This window comes from Chenopodium album, chromosome 12 (assembly GCF_948465745.1).
Source record: "Chenopodium album chromosome 12, dcCheAlbu1.1, whole genome shotgun sequence".
NCBI lineage: Eukaryota > Viridiplantae > Streptophyta > Magnoliopsida > Caryophyllales > Amaranthaceae > Chenopodium > Chenopodium album.
The window spans coordinates 3,989,436-4,011,514 of record NC_137845.1 but is presented as its reverse complement, the minus strand read 5'-3'; the positions used below and the strand labels follow the sequence as shown (position 1 = coordinate 4,011,514).

The window sequence follows — 22,079 nt, the reverse complement described above, 5'->3', positions numbered from 1 at the left end:
GTAACATCTTTGTAAATAATGGAACAAATCAAGCGAATAATTAATAGTACTCCCTCCGAGTCTATATATAAGTAGGGGTGTCCATTCGGTTTTCGATTTGGATTTAATCCAAATCCGATCCAATTCAAAATATAATTCAGTTTTCAATTTTCCAATCCAATCCGATCCGAATTTCTCTCCCGATTCTATCTGAATTAAAATTTTGTTATTTGGATCCGATCCGAAAATCCGAATTATAATATATTATTTTAGCGCCTAATACAATTATAAAAATAAAGCTTTAATATAAAAGTCTTTAAAATCATGATTAAAATAAATAGTTTAACATCAAGTCATTAATTAATTAATACAAAGTTTCCCTAATTAATTTTATGTAGCAGTAAGTATTTGAGCTAAACTTCAAAAAACAAAAAAATTCATATTTATACAAGCTTAATTTTACAATTCGGTTTAGATTGGATCCAATTATGGTCAATCCGATCCAATCCGAAAATCCGAATTTTCAAAAAATCTCAATCCGATCCGATCCAATTTAAAGTTCGAATCCGATCCGAATTGATAATTCGGTTTGGATTGGATTGAATTTCGATTTTAATCCAAATTATGGACACCCCTGGATAATTTTTTTTATTAAATTTACAAAAGTTTTATAATAATGTGCATAAATAATTGAATGTTAATTATTAAATATGTTAGCAGTCCATGGGAAAGAGTGCATGTAAGTGCAGCTCCATAACACCAACTAATCATATATTATAAACTAATAAATCTACTCGTTTTTGACTTGATTGCCAGGAGGATTTAACTTGAGCTACATCAACTATTTTTTTTTTTTTTAATGCAAACATTATTATTTTTTGGTCATATAATTTTGTGGATGGACATTGAATAAGCCAAATCCCATCTTATAGTATTATTATTCGTGAAGTAGGAGCAGTTATTGCTCATGCAATACATTGTTGCAACTTTTGTGTCTCAAAAATTAGTGTCTACCATGCATATTTCCAGCTATAACAGCAATTAAATTAAGTATAAACTTCAAATTTGGGTTAGATTAATTAAAGGAAGTTACATTCTTGCCTCCTTATTGTCTGCCTTTCAATTGACAGTTCAAAATTAAAAGTTCATTTAAGAGTAAGAAGGTACTGAACTACTCGTTAATTATATATTAGATTTAGGTCGACCTAGCTAGGTCAACAACGAGTGTTTGTGTTTCTCCATGTTGCACCACATAAGTTAATGGATAAAATCAAAGTCATTCCATAGGACCATATTTTACCGAACGTTATTGCTCACTAAGCATCTCTAACAAAATTTACCTTTGTAGATTAATAAAAGTCGCCTTATTTGTAATAAATGCACTTGGTTTATAAGACATTATTGCGTGAGCTGTATTTATTAATGTATGAATTATATATGCATGTACAATTTAAATAGTCACAATTCACAAAGATTTAGAGAAGATTTTGATCCCTCAGTTCTAGGTGTATAATTGTATAATAAAGGAGTCGTCTTGAACATGCATTATTCTCATTTGATCACAGGGTCTGTTCACTTCAGCTTAATTTCAGTTCAGTTCACTTTATCAGTTTATTTCAGTTCCACTTAGTTCAGTTTACCTCCTAATTTCCTTCTCTCATAAAATATTCATTTCAGTTCAGTTCAGCTCCAATCAGTTCAGTTCAGTTCAGTTCAGTAAATGTGGACAGACCCTAATAGTATAGTACTGTGTGAATTATTGATTTTCACTATTGGCTTACTTCACTATGTTCATTTGTTGGGACTACTTTAAGTAATTAATTAATTAATTAATTAATATGATCAATATTTTATACTCGTAATTAGAAATCTATTATCCTGAAATGGCCTTAATAAAATCTCATCCCATAACAAAGTAATTGCGCCGGTTATATTTGTTAATGCATGTGTCTATATGAATCCAATATGCATATTAGCGTGTATAATTTGTATAGACATAATTCACAAAGATCTCATGAAGATGTTGATCATTCAATTTCTTGGTGTATAATAGAAGAGTCTTCTTGAACATGTATTATTATTGATTTTGTAAATATAATAATGCAATAATTATCGTCATTTGATCACGCTAATAGTAAAGTACTGTATGAACGATTGATTTTCACTATTGGCTTACTTCACTGTTCATTTGTTGAGACTACTTTTATTAATTATTAACTAGTGTGTGGCCTAGGCGATGCCCCGCATTGCTAGTTTGTACTTGTTTAGTTTGCTAATCTAGTTCGGTTGTTTAGATAGTAAGACTTGTTAGTTTCGAGTTTAAGTTTTGCTATAAACATTTTCTAGTTGTCAAACTCAATCATTACATAATGGAAACAAATAGTATAATAAGTCATAGATTAACTTATCTAAATAAATTATAATTTTGTTGGATAAAAAACACAATTAATAAATGGCTAAGATTGTAAGACTTATAACTTAATACTTGTTGGTTTTGAGTTCAAGTCTTGTTATATTCTGTATAATTTGTATAGATATAATTCACAAAGATTTCATGAAGATTTTGATCATTCAATTTCTTGGTGTATAATAGAAGAGTCTTCTTGAACATGTATTATTATTGATTTTGTAAATATAATAATGCGATAATTATCGTCATTTGATCACGCTAATAGTAAAGTACTGTATGAACGATTGATTTTCACTATTGGCTTACTTCACCATTCATTTGTTAAGACTACTTTTATTAATTAATTAACTAGTGTGTGGCCCGGACGATGCCCTGCGTTGCTAGTTTGTACTTGTTTAGTTTGCTAATCTAGTTCGGTTGTTTAGATAGTAAGACTTGTTAGTTTCGAGTTAAAGTCTTGCTATAAACATTTTTTAGTTGGCAAACTCAATCATTACATAATGGAAACAAATAGTATAATAAGCCATAGATTAACTTATCTAAATAAACTATAATTTTGTTGGATAAAAAACACAATTAATAAATGACTAAGATGGTAGGACTTGTAACTTAAGACTTGTTGGTCTTGAGTTCAAGTCTTGTTATATTCTCTATAATTTGTATAGATATAATTCACAAAGATTTCACGAAGATTTTGATCATTCAATTTCTTGGTGTATAAATAGAAGAGTCTTCTCGAACATGCATTATTATTGATTCTGTATATATAATTGCAATAATTATTGTTATTTGATGATCACATTAATACCAAAGTATTGATTTTTACTATATATTGACTTACTTCACTGTGTTCATGTGTTGATGATGACTATTTTGATTGATTAATCATTTAATATATGAACAATAATAATATACATATTAATAAAACCGCATGATCCACTTTGTGTCTAGTTTGGAAGCTTCATATGAGTTTCATGTTAAAAATCACCAGTTAATTACAACGTACTAGTATTTAGAAGTCAACTTAGTCCAAATTGCCAAATTGTGCCACTAGATTTATATAATTAAACATGCATGCTGCTCATGTTAGAAACAACGACAAATGAGCTAGTAGAAGCTGTACAACAGTGTGAAACCATCAAGTTCCCTAAAGTACAGATTAAGCTGTCCTGTAAAGTGTAAAGTTTTGTAAACCTCACCTAAAGTTTCATTAAGAGTAGTGTACTACGGACAAACTTACTCTTGTACTGTTTTACTTGTGGCCGAGGCCGATTTTGTGCTAACACTTTTTTAAAGTCGGGTTTAATTGAGAATATACAAGGTTATCATCATGATAAACAAAAATAGTGTATTTATTGGTATTTTTACAAATTAATCAATAACTTTTTAATTAAATGTGAGCTCATAAATGTATATTTATTTATGAAAATGTTATGCTGATTAAGAATTTTATTTACATTAATGTCACTAGGTAAACGATTTTTGTTAATAATGATGATGAAACGAGGCTTCCTCATTCTAATTAGGAGATACTATTAATGATATATTGATATATATAATACTGTAACACGAGTACAAGTAAATTTTAATTGGTAAAAATAAGTTATTGTTCATAATACCTTCATTATTGGAATTGAAATAATAGCAAGATTTGAGGTGCTCAACTTGCTAGAAATGGTCTGTATACACCCTAATTGTGGGGCAAATTGCCCATCTTCACATCCTGTAATATGGGCTTTTGCACTTCACAACTCAGACTTGCTAATAATTTTGAATGGCTTGTGATTAGCCACAAAGAGAAGGAGAATAAAAAATTGCTGAATTTATTGTTTTGCCAAGTTGAATCTAGATTATCGGAAAACAAAATTAGGGTCACTGATTAGTATAGAATGGCACATGTTACTTCTAATTTTCAACCATTTAGTTGGACTTATAGAGTTTACACCAAGACTTATTATGTTACACTACTAGTTTAAATTATTATATTATAATAGCGGTGAATTTTTTAGAATAAGGACATAACTAAGGTTGCCAATCTCGAGTCCAACTAAGTCAATTTTGTGGAAAATTAACCAATTCTTGTTCTTTACTGGTTTGCTAATCAAACACAAAATGTATCAACTTCACTGAAAGAGTCAAAGTCTGATTAAGTGTTCCAGCTTGCTTAATACTTCAGTAAGCTAAAAATATGGTTAAAAATTGAGTTATGCTGTAAAAATGATCAACATTTTTAATTACTTAAAAGGAGTATTATATTAACACCGTCCAGGTTCACATGAACACTTCAACGTAAATAACAAGGTTGCATAAATCTCCAGAAAAACTCATTCCTCAAAAATAGGAGAACCATTAATAATATGATGATGATTAGATACTTAAATATTTTATATATTTATAAACAACTTTATAATAGTATAATGATTAAATAATGATCAAGTGTAATGTTTATTGCCTACAAATAGAGATCCTACTCAAACAACAAGTCCTACAAATCAGAAAAACAACTCATTCTTACACAACTTCAAAAACCCATACATAAACCTCTTCAACTCACCCACCTTTTCTAATCTTCTGAAACAAATCAAAATGGCCCTGAAAAAATCCAAGCAAGATCACAGAGGAGCTTCTAAGAAGCGAGTAGCCGCGATTTTTGGTGTCACGGGGCTAGTAGGGAGAGAGCTAGCTCGAAGGCTAAGCTCGAAGTACTCGTGGAAAGTATATGGCATAGCGCGAAGAGAAGAGCAAATAAGCTCTTTAAAAAAGGGCAGTAATGATTACAACTTCATTTCCTGTGATCTTCTGTGTCCTTTGGATACACAAAAGAAGCTGTCTTGTTTAGAAGATGTGACTCACATTTTCTGGGTTACTTGGGCTAATCAGTTCCCCCTTGATAGCCCAGAGTGCTGTGAGCAAAACAAAGAGATGTTGTCGAATGCGTTGGATGCAATGTTACCGAAAGCCAAGTCCTTAAAACACGTTTCTCTTCAGACAGGTATGAAGCATTATGTTTCATTGAGAGGTCCAAATAGTTTAAGAGATGTTGATATCGCGGTATATGATGAGGATTGTCCTAGAGCTTCTATAGGAAATAACTTCTATTATGTATTAGAAGATTTGCTTGAGGAGAGGCTTGCTGTTAATAAGGTAGCGTGGTCGGTCCAAAGGCCTGGTTTGATTACAGGGTATTCAAGCAGGACATTTTATAATTTTATGGGTTGTCTTGCTGTTTATGGAAGTATTTGTAAGCAATTGAATCTTCCTTTTGTGTTTGGAGGATCAAGGGAGTGTTGGGAAGAGGCATGTATTGATGTCTCGGATGCTCGGCTAGTAGCTGAGCAACACATTTGGGCTTCCACTGATGATCAAGTATCCTCAAACAATGGCCAAGCCTTCAATGCCATTAACGGGGCTTGTTTCACATGGAAAGAGATATGGCCGGTGATAGGGAAAAAGTTCGGCCTAGAAGTTCCTGAAAACATGTTTTCCAACGATTTTCTGTATTCCAAGGCTATGGCAGACAAGGCTGGAGTTTGGCGAGAGATTGTGGAGAAGAAAGGTTTGGTGGAGACAGAGATGGAAGAATTGGCTAACTGGCCATTTTTGGACATCCTGTTTCGATCCCCCAGGAAGTTATTAGGAACGCGAGCAAAAGCTGATCGCCTGGGTTTCAAAACGAGGTATACAGCGTCAGAATCAATTTCGTATTGGATAGATAACATGAGAGATGAAAAACTGATACCTTAAGGCAGAGACGGAAATGTAGCCAAACTTTTCATATAGAAAAGAAACAGAATTGTATGTAATTACAGCAGTAATGTGTAATAAGTTTTCTGCAAATTCCATATCCTGCATATATATTCTGAATAAATCCTGATTTCAGCATAGCTGAATTCTCCTTTAATTGATGTTCAGATGGCTATATACGTGCATATATAAATCCTGATTTTTTAAGGCATAAACCTCATTTTATAAAACTGACTAGAAAGGGTTTTGTATTGGGTTAACTGGGACTACAAAGGGCAATAATGGAGACGAGATGGGTCCTAAGTCTCAAATACCGCCTCCTTTCTCTTCCTAAAACAAATCTATTAGCTAAGCTAGTTGACTTCTGTGATTGGCATGAGATCCTAAAATTGTCAGATGTGCCATATTGCTTCTGTAAGTTTCAAGCAGAAGCATCTGGCGTGCCTATGCTAAAACTCTGCCTGAGAGATGAAACACGAAGTTGGAATTGGATCCTCGGTGATCCAAGTATAAAGTCCATCCGATAAATCCTTACAAGATTCATGTTTTTGTCTGTCCCCTATACTTTTCTCTTGGGCCTCCTCTTCTTTGGCGACTTGTAATTTTAATCTTTTCCTCACCAACAGTGGCCAACAAATGTGTTTGTTCTCATCTTTTCTGGAAATTGAGGAATCTGATAGAAGCCATGAAGGCCCCAGAAAAAAGGAGAGAAAAGCCAATAAGAACAACAGCTGATATACCAATCATTTCAGAGTTAAAGCCATAATGGAGATCCAGATAATCTTTGACCGAGCCCTTAAACCCTTCTGTAACAACGATGGTCTCAACATCAGCAAGCTGTGATGAAATAAGTCCACGTAGTGTCCATGCTACAGGGCAGATGTAATAGAACCAAATCCACCAGCCAGGGATATACTAACACATGAGTTTAAAAAAAAAAAAGACTTAGTACAAGATGTATGAAGTACATTAAATCAGAAGCCATGATGCCACCTAGCTTGACAGAAAAAAATTGGCAGCAGTAAGAAAGACGGAAACAGCACTTACACTCTTGGGAATAAGGAAGCCAGAAAATAGATTCCAAAGTGAGTAAGATGCAGAAGATATGACGGCTGCCATATGCTGCGTAGGTGTAAGGCTGACAGCCATCATTCCATAAAAGGTGAAGTAAGTGAAAGTAAGGAATGTAAAGACAAGGTACAGCAGAAATTTCCCTGCAAAACACACAATTGAATGTCAATAAATCTATAGGACCTCTTGAGAATATTTCAAATAAATGTTCACTAACTGATGTCTGCATTTTGTTTTTAGTTCCAAATAAGTGTTTTTAATAAGATTGCAAGAGCAAAAAGTTGGCTCTAACAAGCAATTAAACAGTTTCATAGGTTTAGTGCACCCAAACCCAAGTAAAATTTTCTGCAAAGCAAGGCCTCTTGAGAATGAGAATAAAAGAGGATATGTGATAAAATAAAATTAACTTACTTATTGTCCTTTCAAAACCGATCATGAAGTAAGTGATGATTCCATATGATAATGTCTGTGCAGCAATATATGGAATTTCCACAAGAGCCTGATTCAAAAAAAATGGAAGCAAAGCATTCAATCTGATACATTCCGGGAGTATAAACAGTATCTATTTGATACTCATTCATCTCATCAGCATTAAGGAAATTCATTCAGTGACAAGAAATACTTCATATAGGTTTTCAATTCAGGTTTCATAACTTAAACATTTGTGATGTATCATCCCAAAAAGTTGTTGATTCATTCTGGCATACAACCTTTGTTGCTCATGATGCAGTTGAAATATGCTGCTTGAATCAAAGTATGGTGCTTATATCTATGCAAGTGTTTGTAAAGCTACATCACATAGGCGATCATGTTGTTTCTCTTATAGTTCTCAGAGAGTGTCCCAAGCATCAACCATGCAAAAATGGAATTAGTCATTAAATGTACCTGAGCAGCTGCATAAGCCAGAGGAGAGTACATTCCTGCAGCCTTTTCTCTGTAGAAAACTGTTCTCTCAATGGATATAACTGGTTGTACTGAAGAAGCATTGCTGACGCCCAAGAACAAACATGAAGAATGAAGGGCTCCCATGAGTGTAAACAAGTTGATGATCGAATCCCTTTATGTTATAAGTATACAAGTCAAAATGCATATTGTAAAAAGCCATTGTACTGTTAAAACTCATTTCATACAAAAAAGGAATCATGAATACTGGAAGAATATTCCATGGTTCTATGAGAAAGAAACTCTTTGGAATTAGATAATCATTAGAATTTAGGTAAACAATCACAATCAGATTACAACACTGATACACCTTAGTGTTTTAAGCTTATCTTATGAGAATGGACTTCTACAGATTTTTTTTTTTTTTTTTTTTTTTTAATAATAAAGTATACGTGTCCTTATATTCAATACAGGCATGTCTGTAAATTGTAAATCAGAGATTAGTTAATTAAAATAGTTAAGCGACTTCTGTACTGTAAATTTTTATAAAATTATTTTTTGAGAGACAATAATGCTAGTATATAACTCCTTCAAGTATAGTTGGCAGCCAAACATTTGTATGCGGAGATGGAACTGGATGAGAAGAACCTACCTTTTTGAACCAATATCCCAGAATATGGAGCCAAGAACCAGTCCACAGATTGTAGCAAGAAGGAATCTCACTGCATTATACTTTGGAGATCTCCAATATACAAGAAATTGCTTCTGAAGACAAAGCCGAAACTGGGATATGATATCTTGAGAGAATATTGTATTAAAATGTAATGATTTTGATCCAGGTGGTGGTATACTCCCTTGCTCTATGAAAGCTTCTACGTCTCTAGAAATGATGGAAAAAGACATGGGATAAAACAAAAGGTGATTATGAGAACACAAATGAGCAAGCAAAAGAAGCAAGCACCCAAAAAATCCCCAAAAAATACCTGAACTGATTGGAGTTTTGATAAATGTTAGCAAAATCTTGACCAAGCCTTTCTTCAACGGCAGGGGTAGTAACCTCAAGCATCCAAGTTGCAGGATTATAGCCATCAGGAATGGGAGGGATTCCATCTATTCCCTAAGAAATGAAAAATACCCAAATTTCAATTAAATCTTAATGAACAATATATTAGTTCAGGCTAGAAATTTTGTTGATTGCATTTAGTGACTATATTTCTACCCCATTCCTCTAGTTATTGCAAACTCAACCCAGTCTGTAAAAAGCATTATGCCTTTTTTTCTGACTTAATACAGTTTAGTTCTATGAATAATGAATCCTTATTTTCACCCCAAAAAAAAAACAAAAAAAATCATGAAATTGTACTTATAAGTCACCTTTCTGATCACTTGAACAATGAACCAATAATCAAAAGTGAACAGAGCTGAAATCCATACCTGAAAATAGTCTATCATAATGCAGGAGTGAAGTCCAAGTTTTCCTCCATATATAACTTTTCCACCACGTTTCATAAGAAGCAACTGTACAAATGGTAAAGCTAGGTGAAAATAGATTCAGATTGCAAAATCCTTGAGTGTAGATAGTGAATGAGCATAGCTGAACCTCATCAAATGCTTCAAATATGTCTATGCTTGGTTGATGTATAGTGCAGACCACAGTTCGTCCTGTGTCAACAGTATTACGGACTGTTCGCATCACTATAGCTGCTGCTCGTGCATCAAGCCCTGATGTTGGTTCATCCATAAAAATTATAGAAGGATTTGCAACGAGCTCTACTCCAATTGTTAGTCGTTTCCTTTGTTCTGTTGATAAGCCAGTAGTACCAGGCAATCCCACCAAAGCATGTTTGAGACTATCAAGCTCTACAAGCCTCATCACTTCGTCAACAAACTCCTGCAATCAAATTGTAGCTTGCTATTAATAACAGGCTAGGTGCTAACTAAATTAGGATAACTCTGCGAGGCAGAAATTCGATTATAGAACTAACCTTTTTGGTTTCTTTACTAATTTCTTTTGGAAGACGAAGTGAAGAAGAGAACCAGAGAGACTCCTCCACTGTCACTTGAGGAGAATGAATATCATTCTGTTCAACATATCCTGAAATTCTGGCAAAAGTATGCTGCACTTTTGGATAGCCTGAGATCCTAATGTCTCCTTTAATGTATCCACCTGTTTTTCTTCCCGCTAGCACATCCATCAAAGTGGTTTTTCCTGCTCCGCTTGATCCAACTAATGCAGTTAGGACTCCTGGTGAAAAAACTCCACTCACATTTGCCAATAGCTGCAACTTCGTTTCTGGTACACCTTTTTCCTTCATAGCCTAAAATATATGCAGCAATAAGTATATATGCAGCAATAAATGATAAAGAAATTTTTTAAATAAAAAAAAAAAGATTGGAATTTGGTTTTTATTACTTTTGGCATGTCAACAAAGTAATTGACATTATGAAATGTCATACTCAGTGGTTCAAATGGAAGAATCATTCCCTTATTTTTGTCGGGTTTGGGAGAAGCTCCATTTGAATTGAGAACCTCATCTTTGCCTGCATGGGAAGTAAACAAATTAGGGGACTGCAGTATTGTTTTTTTAAAGGTATTATATGCTTGCTATCAAATGGAAGGGTCAGTTGGATGTTTGGAAGAGAATATACTAGACCTTTATTGGGTGCACCATCGACTGAGATGTCAACTGGGATCACAGTCTGAGCTTTCTTTAAAGCTGCAAAGAAATACATATAATAAGCAACTCAATTGCAATCAATTTACTTGGCTTGCTAAAAGAAAGCATAATTATGCGTTCAGAGCCATAGAATTTTACTACCCTTCCCAAGGTAAAGCAAATGGAACATTTGGCACTTACGATTCAGGTAGGCCAAGGCTAGAGTAACTATGCTGTTGAAAAGAAGTGCATAACATATTAACACAAAAATTCCAATCCAGTACCAACGACCATCTGTTGGCATTCCATGCAACTCAAGGACATTCTTTCCAACTGTAGTGTTTCCTGAGGGCTGGAAACGTATATAGGTTAGTAGTCCCTCACACACATAAATACTGTGCAGACGGATGGAAATGTAGAGACGATATAAGTGGGTACCTGCATCCATCTTGGTGCTGTAAATTCGTTTACAGAAACTGCATTTTGAGCATAGGAAAGGGGCGATATCCAGTATGCCCATATCCACCCAGGTTTTATCATATCTAAATGTAATGATGTCAGTACGGAAAGCTATCCATATATATATATTATATATATATATACCATCTCATAGGGAGTCAAGGGGCTTACTTTTTGGAAGAATAAAACCACCCAAACAGAGTACAGCAAGCATTGAAGCTGAAGAACAAGTACTAGCAATGACCATATCTCTTGCTAGTGTAGCTAACATCCGAAAAAGACCCAATGCCATTTGATGGATCACAAATAGAAGCAGCATGAAACGGAAAAACCTGGAAAAGTCGGAAGAAAAGGAATTACATATCTTATATTAAGTATTTTATAGCAATTAAGTCCTGAGAAAGTTTCATTAGCAATATACCTTCCAGCTTCAGGAGTAAATCCAACCAAGAAATATACAACGCATGACCATACTACAGATTCGATGATTGAATATGGAACACGTAAAACCCAGCTTGAAAGTGACCATGCCCAAGCAGGATAGAAACAGTTGTCTCTTTGCTTGTAAAAGACTGGGAGTCTAAATATCATGAGAGACAGCTCAGAAAGGCCATTAAACAATATATGTACGGCCCCAAAGAAAAGGCAGGACATATACAGATTTCCGTAAGTCACATCTGTAGCATGTAGCCTTGTTTTGAAAAAAGTTGTTCCTGTGATTAACCCCACAAATGCGACCTACCAACAAGCATAGAGATAATGAAGGGACAGAAAAGTGATCCATATAAATATTCCACCAGAAGGGACTTCAATAGACTTATCAGGTTTTTATTGAGTGAACATCAGGTCTCTTCATCCAAAAAAGTGATTGATTATGCAAGTTGGAGATTTATGCACCAAGGAAACATACTAAATAAACTATCATTTTAATACATTTGGAACAAGCAGGTAAAGAGAGAACATACTGGTTGAGAAACAGACTACAAGTAAAGCATGCAACTTCAGACGATGTTTTATACTTTGTATGACTTCCTACACATTTAGCTACAATGGATATCATGGAAACATTATACTTGAGGTTATAACTGAAGTAAAATATTCTGTCATAGTAAACGACAAGATAAAACATACTTGACAAGTTCGGAAAATGTAGAGGAAACTATGCCTTCGGATCAATAGAACTTCTCTTGAGAAACAAGCCTTAAAAAGCTCCCATTTTGGTACAGCAAACATTGTTCTGGACAGAGCTAAAGGATGACTCTGCGATTTCTCATATAGAGCAGATAGAGTATCTTCAACAGTCTTCCCAAATCTAGAAGTTTTGAATGCTTCAGCAATTTGTTCAGGACGAATGAACTGGTAAGGCTTTGAAGGATCCGCCCAATACTGCTCTTGGTCCTTCTTAGAAGTAACCTAGAGTAGCAGACATATTCAAGAAGGCTACTATATTGAGCAAGAAAAACCAAAAAAAAAAATGAATGATATTGATTGGATAAATACCTCTTGTAAAAAATCTGCAACGCCCTTACGAGGGGGCAATCGAAAGCCTATTGATTCAAAAAATTCCAACACATCTGTTCGAGGACCATGATAGACCATATTCCCTTCTGATAACAAAATCAAATCATCAAAGAGTTCAAATGTTTCAGGCGCTGGCTGAAGAAGAGCCATGAGTACAGTTCCTTCCATTTGATGAACAAAGTTCCCTATGCATTTCACTATCTGGAATGTAGTTGAGCTATCTAGTCCAGTGGATATTTCATCCATGAAGAGAGTTTTCTTAGGCCCAACAATCATTTCTCCTGCATACAAATAGCATCAATCATTATTTCTTTATGTTCCTATCTTTAACTACCTTATTGATTTATAACTAAGATATCTTCACATAAAGAACACAAAATATTAAAAGTCCAAACTATTCCATGTTCTTCCCTTGTTTCTTCTTTGGCTCAATTCCACTTTCTTCACATAATGTTTGGAAAATTTTAAATTCCAAATTAAAGTCACTCTAATATTCTTTTTCAATAGTTTGCCCATAGAGTACACAACTACACATGTTGCTAAGACATCCTAACTAGCAAAAATAAAAACAAGTTGCAAAATATGAAAATTTAACTATATGAGTTTAAAGTTACTAATATAACAGTTGCATGGTGCAAAATGTGAACGTCATCATAAGTTCATAACTACAAATATAAGTTTGAGTTGCAACCTAGCTAAAGGCAAATTAGTAAAGCCATACCAAGGGCAGAGATACATGGAAAAGAAAAGGTGAGTGAAAGATTTGACAACCTGAAGTAACTCTCTTTCTTTGACCACCTGAGACACCTCGATTCATGTCGTTACCAACAACTGTATCAGCACATACATCAAGGCCAAGAACTTTGAGGAGGTAATCTGTTGAAATGCTGTGCTTATTTCCACCAACTGACAGTGCCTGTAGATTTCATCATATATTCTTATTTACTATATAGTACATATATTGTAAACTAGTTCTATGCAGGTGGCACAGACATTGTCAATTCGAAAGCACAACAAACCTTCATAAACGCTTCTTATTTACTATATAGTAAATATTATGTAAACTAGCTCTATGCAGGTGGCACAGATATTGTCAATTCGAAAGCACAACTAACCTTCATAAACGCGTCAATTTCTGGGCTTGGACGTATATTTGTTTGTTTCTCCAGTCGAACAAGCTCCTCCATATATCCTGCAAAGCAAATGAAAAACGAGAATGAAGTAAAAATTCAAAACTTCATGCAACATAGATAATCTAAATCTCAAAGATCAAATCACTTCCCGACATAAAATGATAGATAACAGAAACATGAAATATGACAACTTTTATTTACAAGGTGAGGAAATATAAATTTAGAATTTCCATGTCTTGCACAACATGAAGCACATAAGGTAATTTCAAACATTAGATAGACCTTCATTACAGATTAGAATTTAAATAATCATTCTGACATAACAACTAAGTATATTGTTCATTTTATCGATACCCGCACCAAATTATACCTGAAAAGGATTCACTTGCTCCTTGGCATCTAGCAGCAAAGTCAAAAGTTTCTCTCACTGTTAGCTCGGCAATGTGATTATCTGTTTGACCTATGTAGGCTGAAGTTCTTTGCACGCAAAATTCACTCATTTCATGGCCATTGTATGTAATTGTTCCACTTTTCTGTAGATGTAAAAGTCAATCAAGAATATGTATTTATAGTCTAATTCACTTTGTATGGATACTATTAATCACAATAAACTAAGAAACATTTATTTTTATAACTAAGACACTATCGTCGTTTTGACACTACAGTTACACGAAGGCAAGATAACCAAGAAATGTAAAGTGTTGAAAATGTTGTGGTATGGTTGACCACTCGATAATAGTATACCCATTCAAACTTGCTAATCTCACCATAATAATTCCACATAGAAGTAAAGCAAACGTTTAGAATCATATTATGCTATCTCATAGACTGTTTAGATGCATGACAAAGAAGGGGTACGGTATGCATGAAATGCTACCATAACAAGTCAACAAATCAAACCAACAGAATTTGAGCTACCTATTGACAAATAATGAAAGCTAGCCTAAATGTTTCCACATATTACTAGGATAGTTATTGAAGTAAACTAGCAATAAGTATGTTGAAAACAAGTATAATAATCTAGAAAATTCTTGAATTGTCTTGTAAGAAAAAATCTAGCATAAATATCTAGTTGTTAGAAGGACCTAGATAAAAGACTAGCACCTAGATTTATCTAGATAAAAATAGAAACATGTAGAAGTAAAATTGTTGAGGTAAGTCGGTGGAATTATAACCGACATTACTTAGTATAAATAGGAGCATACTTGCATGTACTCACTTCACCCCAAGCCATGCAATAAAAACATTATTTACATCATCATCATTGACTCCAATACTTCATTTCCATTCATCAATTACCATACTACTACAAACCCACTACGTACTACTCTTCCCATTTCCAACATTTGGTATCTAGAGCCACTTAATCCAAAGCCTCCATTTTACATTCATCATCCAAATTCAAATATAACAACTCCACATAAATTCAAATGGCCTCCCCTATTCCAAATCCAAACACAAACTTAAACACAAACACAAACAATTTTAATCCCCAAGTTAATTGGGTACCTACATTTAAGGGAGAGAAATTTGATCAATGGAGTATGCAAATGAAATCAATCTTCATCACCCAAGATATTTGGGAAATTATTGAAGATGGCTATGAGAAACCCAAAGATGCCAATGAAGAGGCTTCTTGGGATGCCTCCAAGAGAGGCCAATACAAACAAAACATAAGAAGGGATCATTATGCCCTTTCCATAATTTATCGTGGGATAGATGAAACAATACTACCTACGATCATGGCCGCTACAACGGCAAAGGAGGCGTGGAGTATCCTGGAGACAAAATATAGAGGCTCGGAAAAGGTAATACTCTTTAAACTTCAATCTTTGTGGGGTCAATTTGATAGTCTACAAATGGCCGATAATGAATCAATTCAATCTTATGTTGATCGAGTCTCAAATATTGTTAACCAAATTCGATCTAACGGAGACACAATTGAAGATGTTAAAATAATCCGGAAAATACTACGCACTCTCACCAAAAAATTTGATCACATAGTGGCTGCTATAGAAGAGTCTAATAAAGATTTAAATTGCTCAGCATGACTGAGCTAATGGGCTCTCTACTGGCTCATGAAGAAAGAATGCGTAGATTTGATGAGCAATCAGTAGAACAAGCCTTTCAGGCCAAATTAAAATTTTCTAATGGAGAAAATAAAAATGGCCATGAAAATAATTTTCAACCAAAAAAGAAAATTTTTAATAATCGAGGTCGGGGAAGAGGAAATTATAAAAATCAAGGGAGTCGAGATAATAACTCTTTTTGCATATTATGCAAGAAAAATGGCCATAACACAAGAGATTGTCGGTACAAATGCAAAAGATGTACACGACACTCTCATTTTGAAAAAGATTGTTATTTCCGGCAAAAAGAAAAGGCCAACTTCACTGAAAATAATGATCAACTATTTTATACCTGTCTAAATGCTCAAGAAGAGCAAAACGACATATGGTATATAGATAGTGGTTGTTCCAACCACATGACCGGAAATAAAAATTTCTTTGTAACTCTTGATGAAAATATAAAATCACAAATTACTCTTGGTGATGGGAGTAATCAAGAAGTTTTCGGAAAAGGAACAATTGTTGTTAAAACAAAAAATGGCTCCTCTAAATTCATCCCCGACGTCTTTTATGTTCCTGGCTGGCACAAAATTTACTAAGTGTGGGCCAATTAGTCCAAAAGGGCTATATGGTGAAATTTGATAATAATCAATGCCACATATATGACAAGAAAAAGGGGCAATTAATCACCACCACTAAAATGGCTCCAAATAAAATATTTCCACTTAAGATGCAATTGGAGTCAAACATTGCCCTAAGCACAACATTGGATGAGTCCACCTTGTGGCATTTGAGATTCGGGTATTTAAATTTTGACAGTTTAAAACTGTTAAAAAAAGAGAAATGGTGATTGGGCTACCACCAATCACTAATGAAAAGAAAATTTGTGAGGGTTGTATCTATGGCAAAATGCATAGATCACCATTTCCAACTTCATCTTGGAGGGCTAGAGCTCCATTAGAGCTTGTCCATGCTGATATATGGGGTCCTACTAAGAATCCGTCTCTTGGCGGAAAAAGGTACTTTCTGTTGATTGTTGATGATTTTTCACGCATGATGTGGGTATATTTCTTGGAGAAAAAATCGGAAGCATTATCCCACTTCATGCAATTTAAAGCCCTCACAGAAAAACAAAGTGGGCATTTAATAAAGGTTCTAAGAACCGATCGTGGAGGAGAATTCACAAGCAAAGAATTCAACAAATTCTGTAAAGAGCACGACATCAAAAAGGAGCTTACAGTTAGACGCACACCACAACAAAATGGTGTTGCAGAAAGGAGAAACAGGACAATTGCTGAAATGGCTCGGAGTATGATGCAAGGAAAAAATCTGCCTAAACATTTTTGGGCAGAAGCTGTCCGCACAGCTATTTACATCCTGAACAGGTCTCCCACGAAAGCAATAAGAAGCATGACACCGTACGAAGCTTGGCACAAACGAAAGCCAAGAGTTGAGCACCTCAAAGTTTTCGGGTGCATTGCATATGCCCACGTCCCGAAGGAGAATCGGGATAAGTTAGATGGAAAAGGAGAAAAATGTATCTTCATTGGATACAGTGACGAGTCAAAAGGATATCGTCTCTATCAGCTCGAATCCAAGGAGTTGATCATCTCCAGAGATGTTATATTCAACGAAGGAGGACAATGGCAGTGGAATGAGAGCAATTTAGAAGTTCACGATCTAGAAGTTCTAGCAGCAGTCATTCCACTTTCAAGTCCAGATCAAGGCGAAGGCCCAAGCAGCCCAAGATCAACACCAAGCAGCCCAAGATCACCACAGAGTAGCCCAAGGTCACCATCAAGCTCATGTTCAACACCAGAATCAAGTCCAACACAAGAAGTTCGACGATCACAATGACCAAGGCGTTGTCCAGCCTACTTGGATAAATGTCAGTGTAATCATGCTATCATGGCCCTCATTGCCAGAGAACCACAAGGCTTCCAAGAGGCGGCGCAAGAAGAAAAATGGATTGACGCCATGAATGAAGAAATCAAGATGATCGAGAAGAATCGCACATGGGAGCTTGTTGACAAGCCACAAGACAAAGAAATCATAGGCCTGAAATGGGTCTACAAAATCAAGTACAATGAAGATGGCTCCATTCAAAAATACAAGGCTCGCCTAGTTGCAAAAGGCTATTCACAACAACCCGGAGTTGATTTCAACGAGACATATGCCCCAGTTGTTCAAATGGAGACAATCAGGTCAGTCCTTGCACTCGCAGCTCAACTTAAATTACAAGTTTTTCAATTAGATGTCAAGTCTGCTTTTCTTAATGGCGAGCTAAAAGAAGAAGTATATATTGAGCAACCGCAAGGATATGTAATCGAAGGCAAGGAAGAAAAGGTGTATCGCCTTCGAAAGGCCCTATATGGGCTCAAGCAAGCTCCTCGTGCATGGAATAGCAATATTGATGGCTATCTTATTCAAAATGGGTTTACAAAAAGCCCAAGTGAGCCATCACTCTACATCAAGACCCAAGGGTCACATGATTTTCTCATCTTGTGCCTTTATGTAGATGATCTTATCTACATGGGCACTAACTCAAAAATGATCGAAGATTTCAAGAAGGCTATGATGTCGGAATATGAGATGACCGACCTTGGAGCTATGAAATACTTCCTTGGCATGCAAGTCAAGCAAAGTCCAGGAAGAATTTTTCTCATAAGAGAAATATGTTGAAGACATGCTCAAAAATTTCAACATGAGCGATTGCAAGCCAATGGCGACACCAATGGCTACGAATGAGAAACTCTCCAAGTATGACGGAAAGGAGAAAGTAGATGCATCGCTCTATCGTAGCATGGTCGGATCTCTCATCTATCTCACAAACACAAGGCCCGACATAGTACACGCAGTCAGCATTGTCTCTAGGTTCATGAGTGAACCTAGAAAGACACATCTTGCAGCAGTAAAGAGGATTCTCAGGTACATCAAAGGGACGAAGAGCCATGGAATAATGTACGAGACCGAGAACGACTACAAGCTCACAGGCTACACAGACAGCGACTGGGCTGGAAGCATCGATGATCGAAAAAGTACGAGTGGATACGTGTTCCAGATAGGATCAAAGTCCATCTCCTGGTCATCAAAGAAACAGGCAACGGTGGCACTATCATCATCAGAAGCAGAATACCTATCGGCCACAAGCGCAGCATGTGAAGCAGTCTGGCTAAGGAGAATTCTTCAAGATCTACGGAAAGACACTGAAGATCCAACAACCATCCACTGTGACAATATGTCAGCTATTGCCATGACAAGGAATCCAGTCTTTCACAGTCGCACAAAGCACATCGAGATACGACATCACTTCATTCGAGAACTAGTTGAGAAACAGGAGATCGAGCTACAATTCTGCAAGACGGGAGAGCAGCTCGCAGATATATTCACCATGGCATTACCGACAGATAAATTCCTCCATTTCCGAAGGCAACTCGGTGTTCAAGATTTTTCTGATTAAGGGGGAGTGTTGAAAACAAGTATAATAATCTAGAAAATTCTTGAATTGTCTTGTAAGAAAAAATCTAGCATAAATATCTAGTTGTTAGAAGGACCTAGATAAAAGACTAGCACCTAGATTTATCTAGATAAAAATAGAAACATGTAGAAGTAAAATTGTTGAGGTAAGTCGGTGGAATTATAACCGACATTACTTAGTATAAATAGGAGCATACTTGCATGTACTCGCTTCACCCCAAGCCATGCAATAAAAACATTATTTACATCATCATCATTGACTCCAATACTTCATTTCCATTCATCAATTACCATACTACTACAAACCCACTACGTACTACTCTTCCCATTTCCAACAAAGTATTTATATAACATGAAAATTGACTAATAGTCGAACAGGTGGTGTTCACCTTTAAGCTACTGTCAAGCTTTCCTGCAAGAGCCAGTAGCAGGGTAGATTTGCCTGCTCCAGGAGGCCCAAGAAGCAATGTCATCCTGAAAAATAACCGAACTATTAATGAACACAGCTACTACTACCAAGACCACTTTAATAATAAAAATAAGTCAGAAAATTTTACAAGCAACAATAAACCAATCTCCTGGACACCAATTTTGTGACATCTTGAATACATCTTGAACGTTATAAGGTTTTGACTTGAATTGATAAGATGGGTATGTCATAAACGTTATGAGGTTTTGACTTTATAATTAGATTGATTTTGGAATAAACACAATTGAGATCGAGCAATTAATTCAGATTAACAAGTTTAGTGACTCCATCCCCCATCACCTTCAATTCCTCTTTTTCAACTAATTTTCATCATGTGATTTCTTATCTATTATATTTATTCCAGAACGAACCTACATAATCGTAAAAGTTAAAAATAAAGCTTACAAGTTCTCATGTTACATGGGACGCTCTTGGACAACCTCCTAAGGATGTAACTAAAACACGTTTTTAATTAAGATGTTTGAGTTGACGTATGTAAGTTATTCATGTTGCACTTGTGCTCATTGACGAAGATGCAAATCATAAAAGCAAATGTTGATACAGAGTAATAATAAAATTAAATTACTCTTACTCCAAACAACAATAAAACCACATAACTTTCGCAACCATCATCTAACGCGTATGAAATCAAACAATTAGAATATGTAAACTAATTATACATTGCTAAAATAGCCTAAACATTTTAATTTTACAACCGTACAACTTTAGCAAGAAATTGCTAAATAGAAGTAGATTACCTCCCAGGCTTGAGATATCCACTAACATTATTCAAGATAGTTAATGAATGCCTTTCTGGACGATATAGCCTCAAAATTTTCAATATGGCCTGTAATTAAAACAGAAACGGAGTAAAAAAACAATAGTAATCAGGAATTTTAGTGTCTGAAGTTTCTATATTCTCGTTAATTACATAATTAATTAGTGGAGATTAGAGAAAACCTCAATTTTATCACGATAAAAATTAATCAAAGTAGGCAAAGCTCGTTTGCCACTCATTACTGCCGCTGTGATATTCAAGTCCTTAAACCTCACTTCTACCTTCGGCAATTCCAATCCAACTCTGCATTTCAACATAAATTCAATGAAATAAATGCATGTCTTCGGAAAGTGCAAAATTATGAAATTCAATTCCAGATTACTAGAAATTACTCCAGAATTTAATTAATCCTCGAATTCATTTAAAATAAGTTCCAGAATTCTATAGAAATTACGGAGTATCTAACGTTCGAAACATTTATTCTGATTTTGATTTTCGGACAAAAAAAAAAAAAAAAAAAAAAAAGAAAAAAGGAAAACCTAAAAGGATGAATAAATATGATTATGAAGCATATTTCACCGCCAAAATACATTTGCTGATTTTTTTAAAAAAAAAAAGAAATACAGAATTGCAAAAATTATCTTATAAACTGCAGGATTACGGAAACAATTTTTGTAAGAAATGCAAAAATGACAAAATAAATTCCACAAAAATTCTCGATAAAAAAACATGTTCTGATATTTGATTATACAAACAAATTAGGGCTAAACTATCATCAAAATACCTTTTAAAACGTTTTTTAACACCAGAAACAAGCTTATAATTATCCTGTTCAGCAGTATCAAGCGCCTTCAAAACAACCATTTCACGACGATTTCGATCAAGCTTAGTAACATCAATGGTGGAAATCAATTTATCACCTCCAACGCCATTATCATCGTCGTAAATAACAGCGAGGTTCGTCCGTTTAACAGAAGGAAGCCTCTCAAACGCTGCCCAAATTAGGTCTTCTTCATCTTTAGCAACAGCTTCAGCGTTAGAAGGTCGACCAAACGACGATTCTAACTCGCTATTACTCAGTTCTATCTCGAAGAACTCGCTGCCATTAGAGGCCGCCATTGTTAAGCTTTTTTTTCTCTCTCCTCTCTGTATTATTTTCTCTCTCTAGATTTTTTTTTCCCCTGTTATTTTGGAAATGAAATTGTGTAAAATTAGGCTGATGAAGGTTGCCTATATATAGGGAAGATACTAGAGAGTGAGGAAGTATGCAGTGACGTAATAGTGTATGCAATCTCAGTAATCTGGCTCTTTGTTGTCAATAATATTTATTTTTCCTTTTTTGGTAAAAAATTTGGGAAACCCGCGAATTTTTGAAGGAGGGTTTATGAAATTACTAAAATAGCCTTGCTACGGGTTGTTACGGTTTGACC

General features: G+C 35.1%; 2 protein-coding genes across 2 annotated transcripts; one reads left to right on the top strand and one right to left on the bottom strand.

Moving 5' to 3' along the window:
- The first annotated feature begins 4,968 nt into the window (after positions 1-4,968).
- LOC145571675 ((S)-8-oxocitronellyl enol synthase CYC2-like) lies at positions 4,969-6,266 on the top strand. The gene has a single exon (XM_081630701.1). The coding sequence runs from the start codon at positions 4,976-4,978 to the stop codon at positions 6,131-6,133; it is 1,158 nt and encodes a 385-aa protein (XP_081486827.1). The 5' UTR covers positions 4,969-4,975; the 3' UTR covers positions 6,134-6,266.
- A 515-nt stretch (positions 6,267-6,781) lies between these two features.
- On the bottom strand, positions 6,782-21,775 carry LOC145571674 (ABC transporter G family member 31-like). The gene is made up of 24 exons (XM_081630699.1): positions 21,434-21,775; positions 20,832-20,952; positions 20,630-20,718; positions 19,792-19,876; positions 14,227-14,389; positions 13,839-13,915; positions 13,495-13,639; positions 12,703-13,004; positions 12,334-12,615; positions 11,624-11,940; positions 11,374-11,534; positions 11,182-11,285; positions 10,945-11,095; positions 10,741-10,803; positions 10,500-10,627; positions 10,072-10,404; positions 9,687-9,977; positions 9,521-9,604; positions 9,070-9,203; positions 8,739-8,966; positions 8,090-8,261; positions 7,616-7,703; positions 7,181-7,347; positions 6,782-7,048 (listed from the first exon to the last, which is right to left on the bottom strand). The coding sequence occupies exons 1-24, from the start codon at positions 21,766-21,768 to the stop codon at positions 6,782-6,784; spliced, it is 4,287 nt and encodes a 1,428-aa protein (XP_081486825.1). The 5' UTR covers positions 21,769-21,775.
- Positions 21,776-22,079: the final 304 nt, after the last annotated feature.

Bases quoted from the DNA above. Each gene is read 5' to 3' on its own strand.
- LOC145571674 (XM_081630699.1), bottom strand. From the start codon at position 21,768: ATGGCGGCCTCTAATGGCAGCGAGTTCTTCGAGATAGAACTGAGTAAT. The intron at 19,877-20,629 runs GTAATCTACTTC...GTTATTTTTCAG, and splicing joins GGATATCTCAAGCCTGGGAG to GATGACATTGCTTCTTGGGC. The intron at 10,405-10,499 runs GTAATAAAAACC...CATATATTTTAG, and splicing joins ACTTTGTTGACATGCCAAAA to GCTATGAAGGAAAAAGGTGT.
- LOC145571675 (XM_081630701.1), top strand. From the start codon at position 4,976: ATGGCCCTGAAAAAATCCAAGCAAGATCACAGAGGAGCTTCTAAGAAG.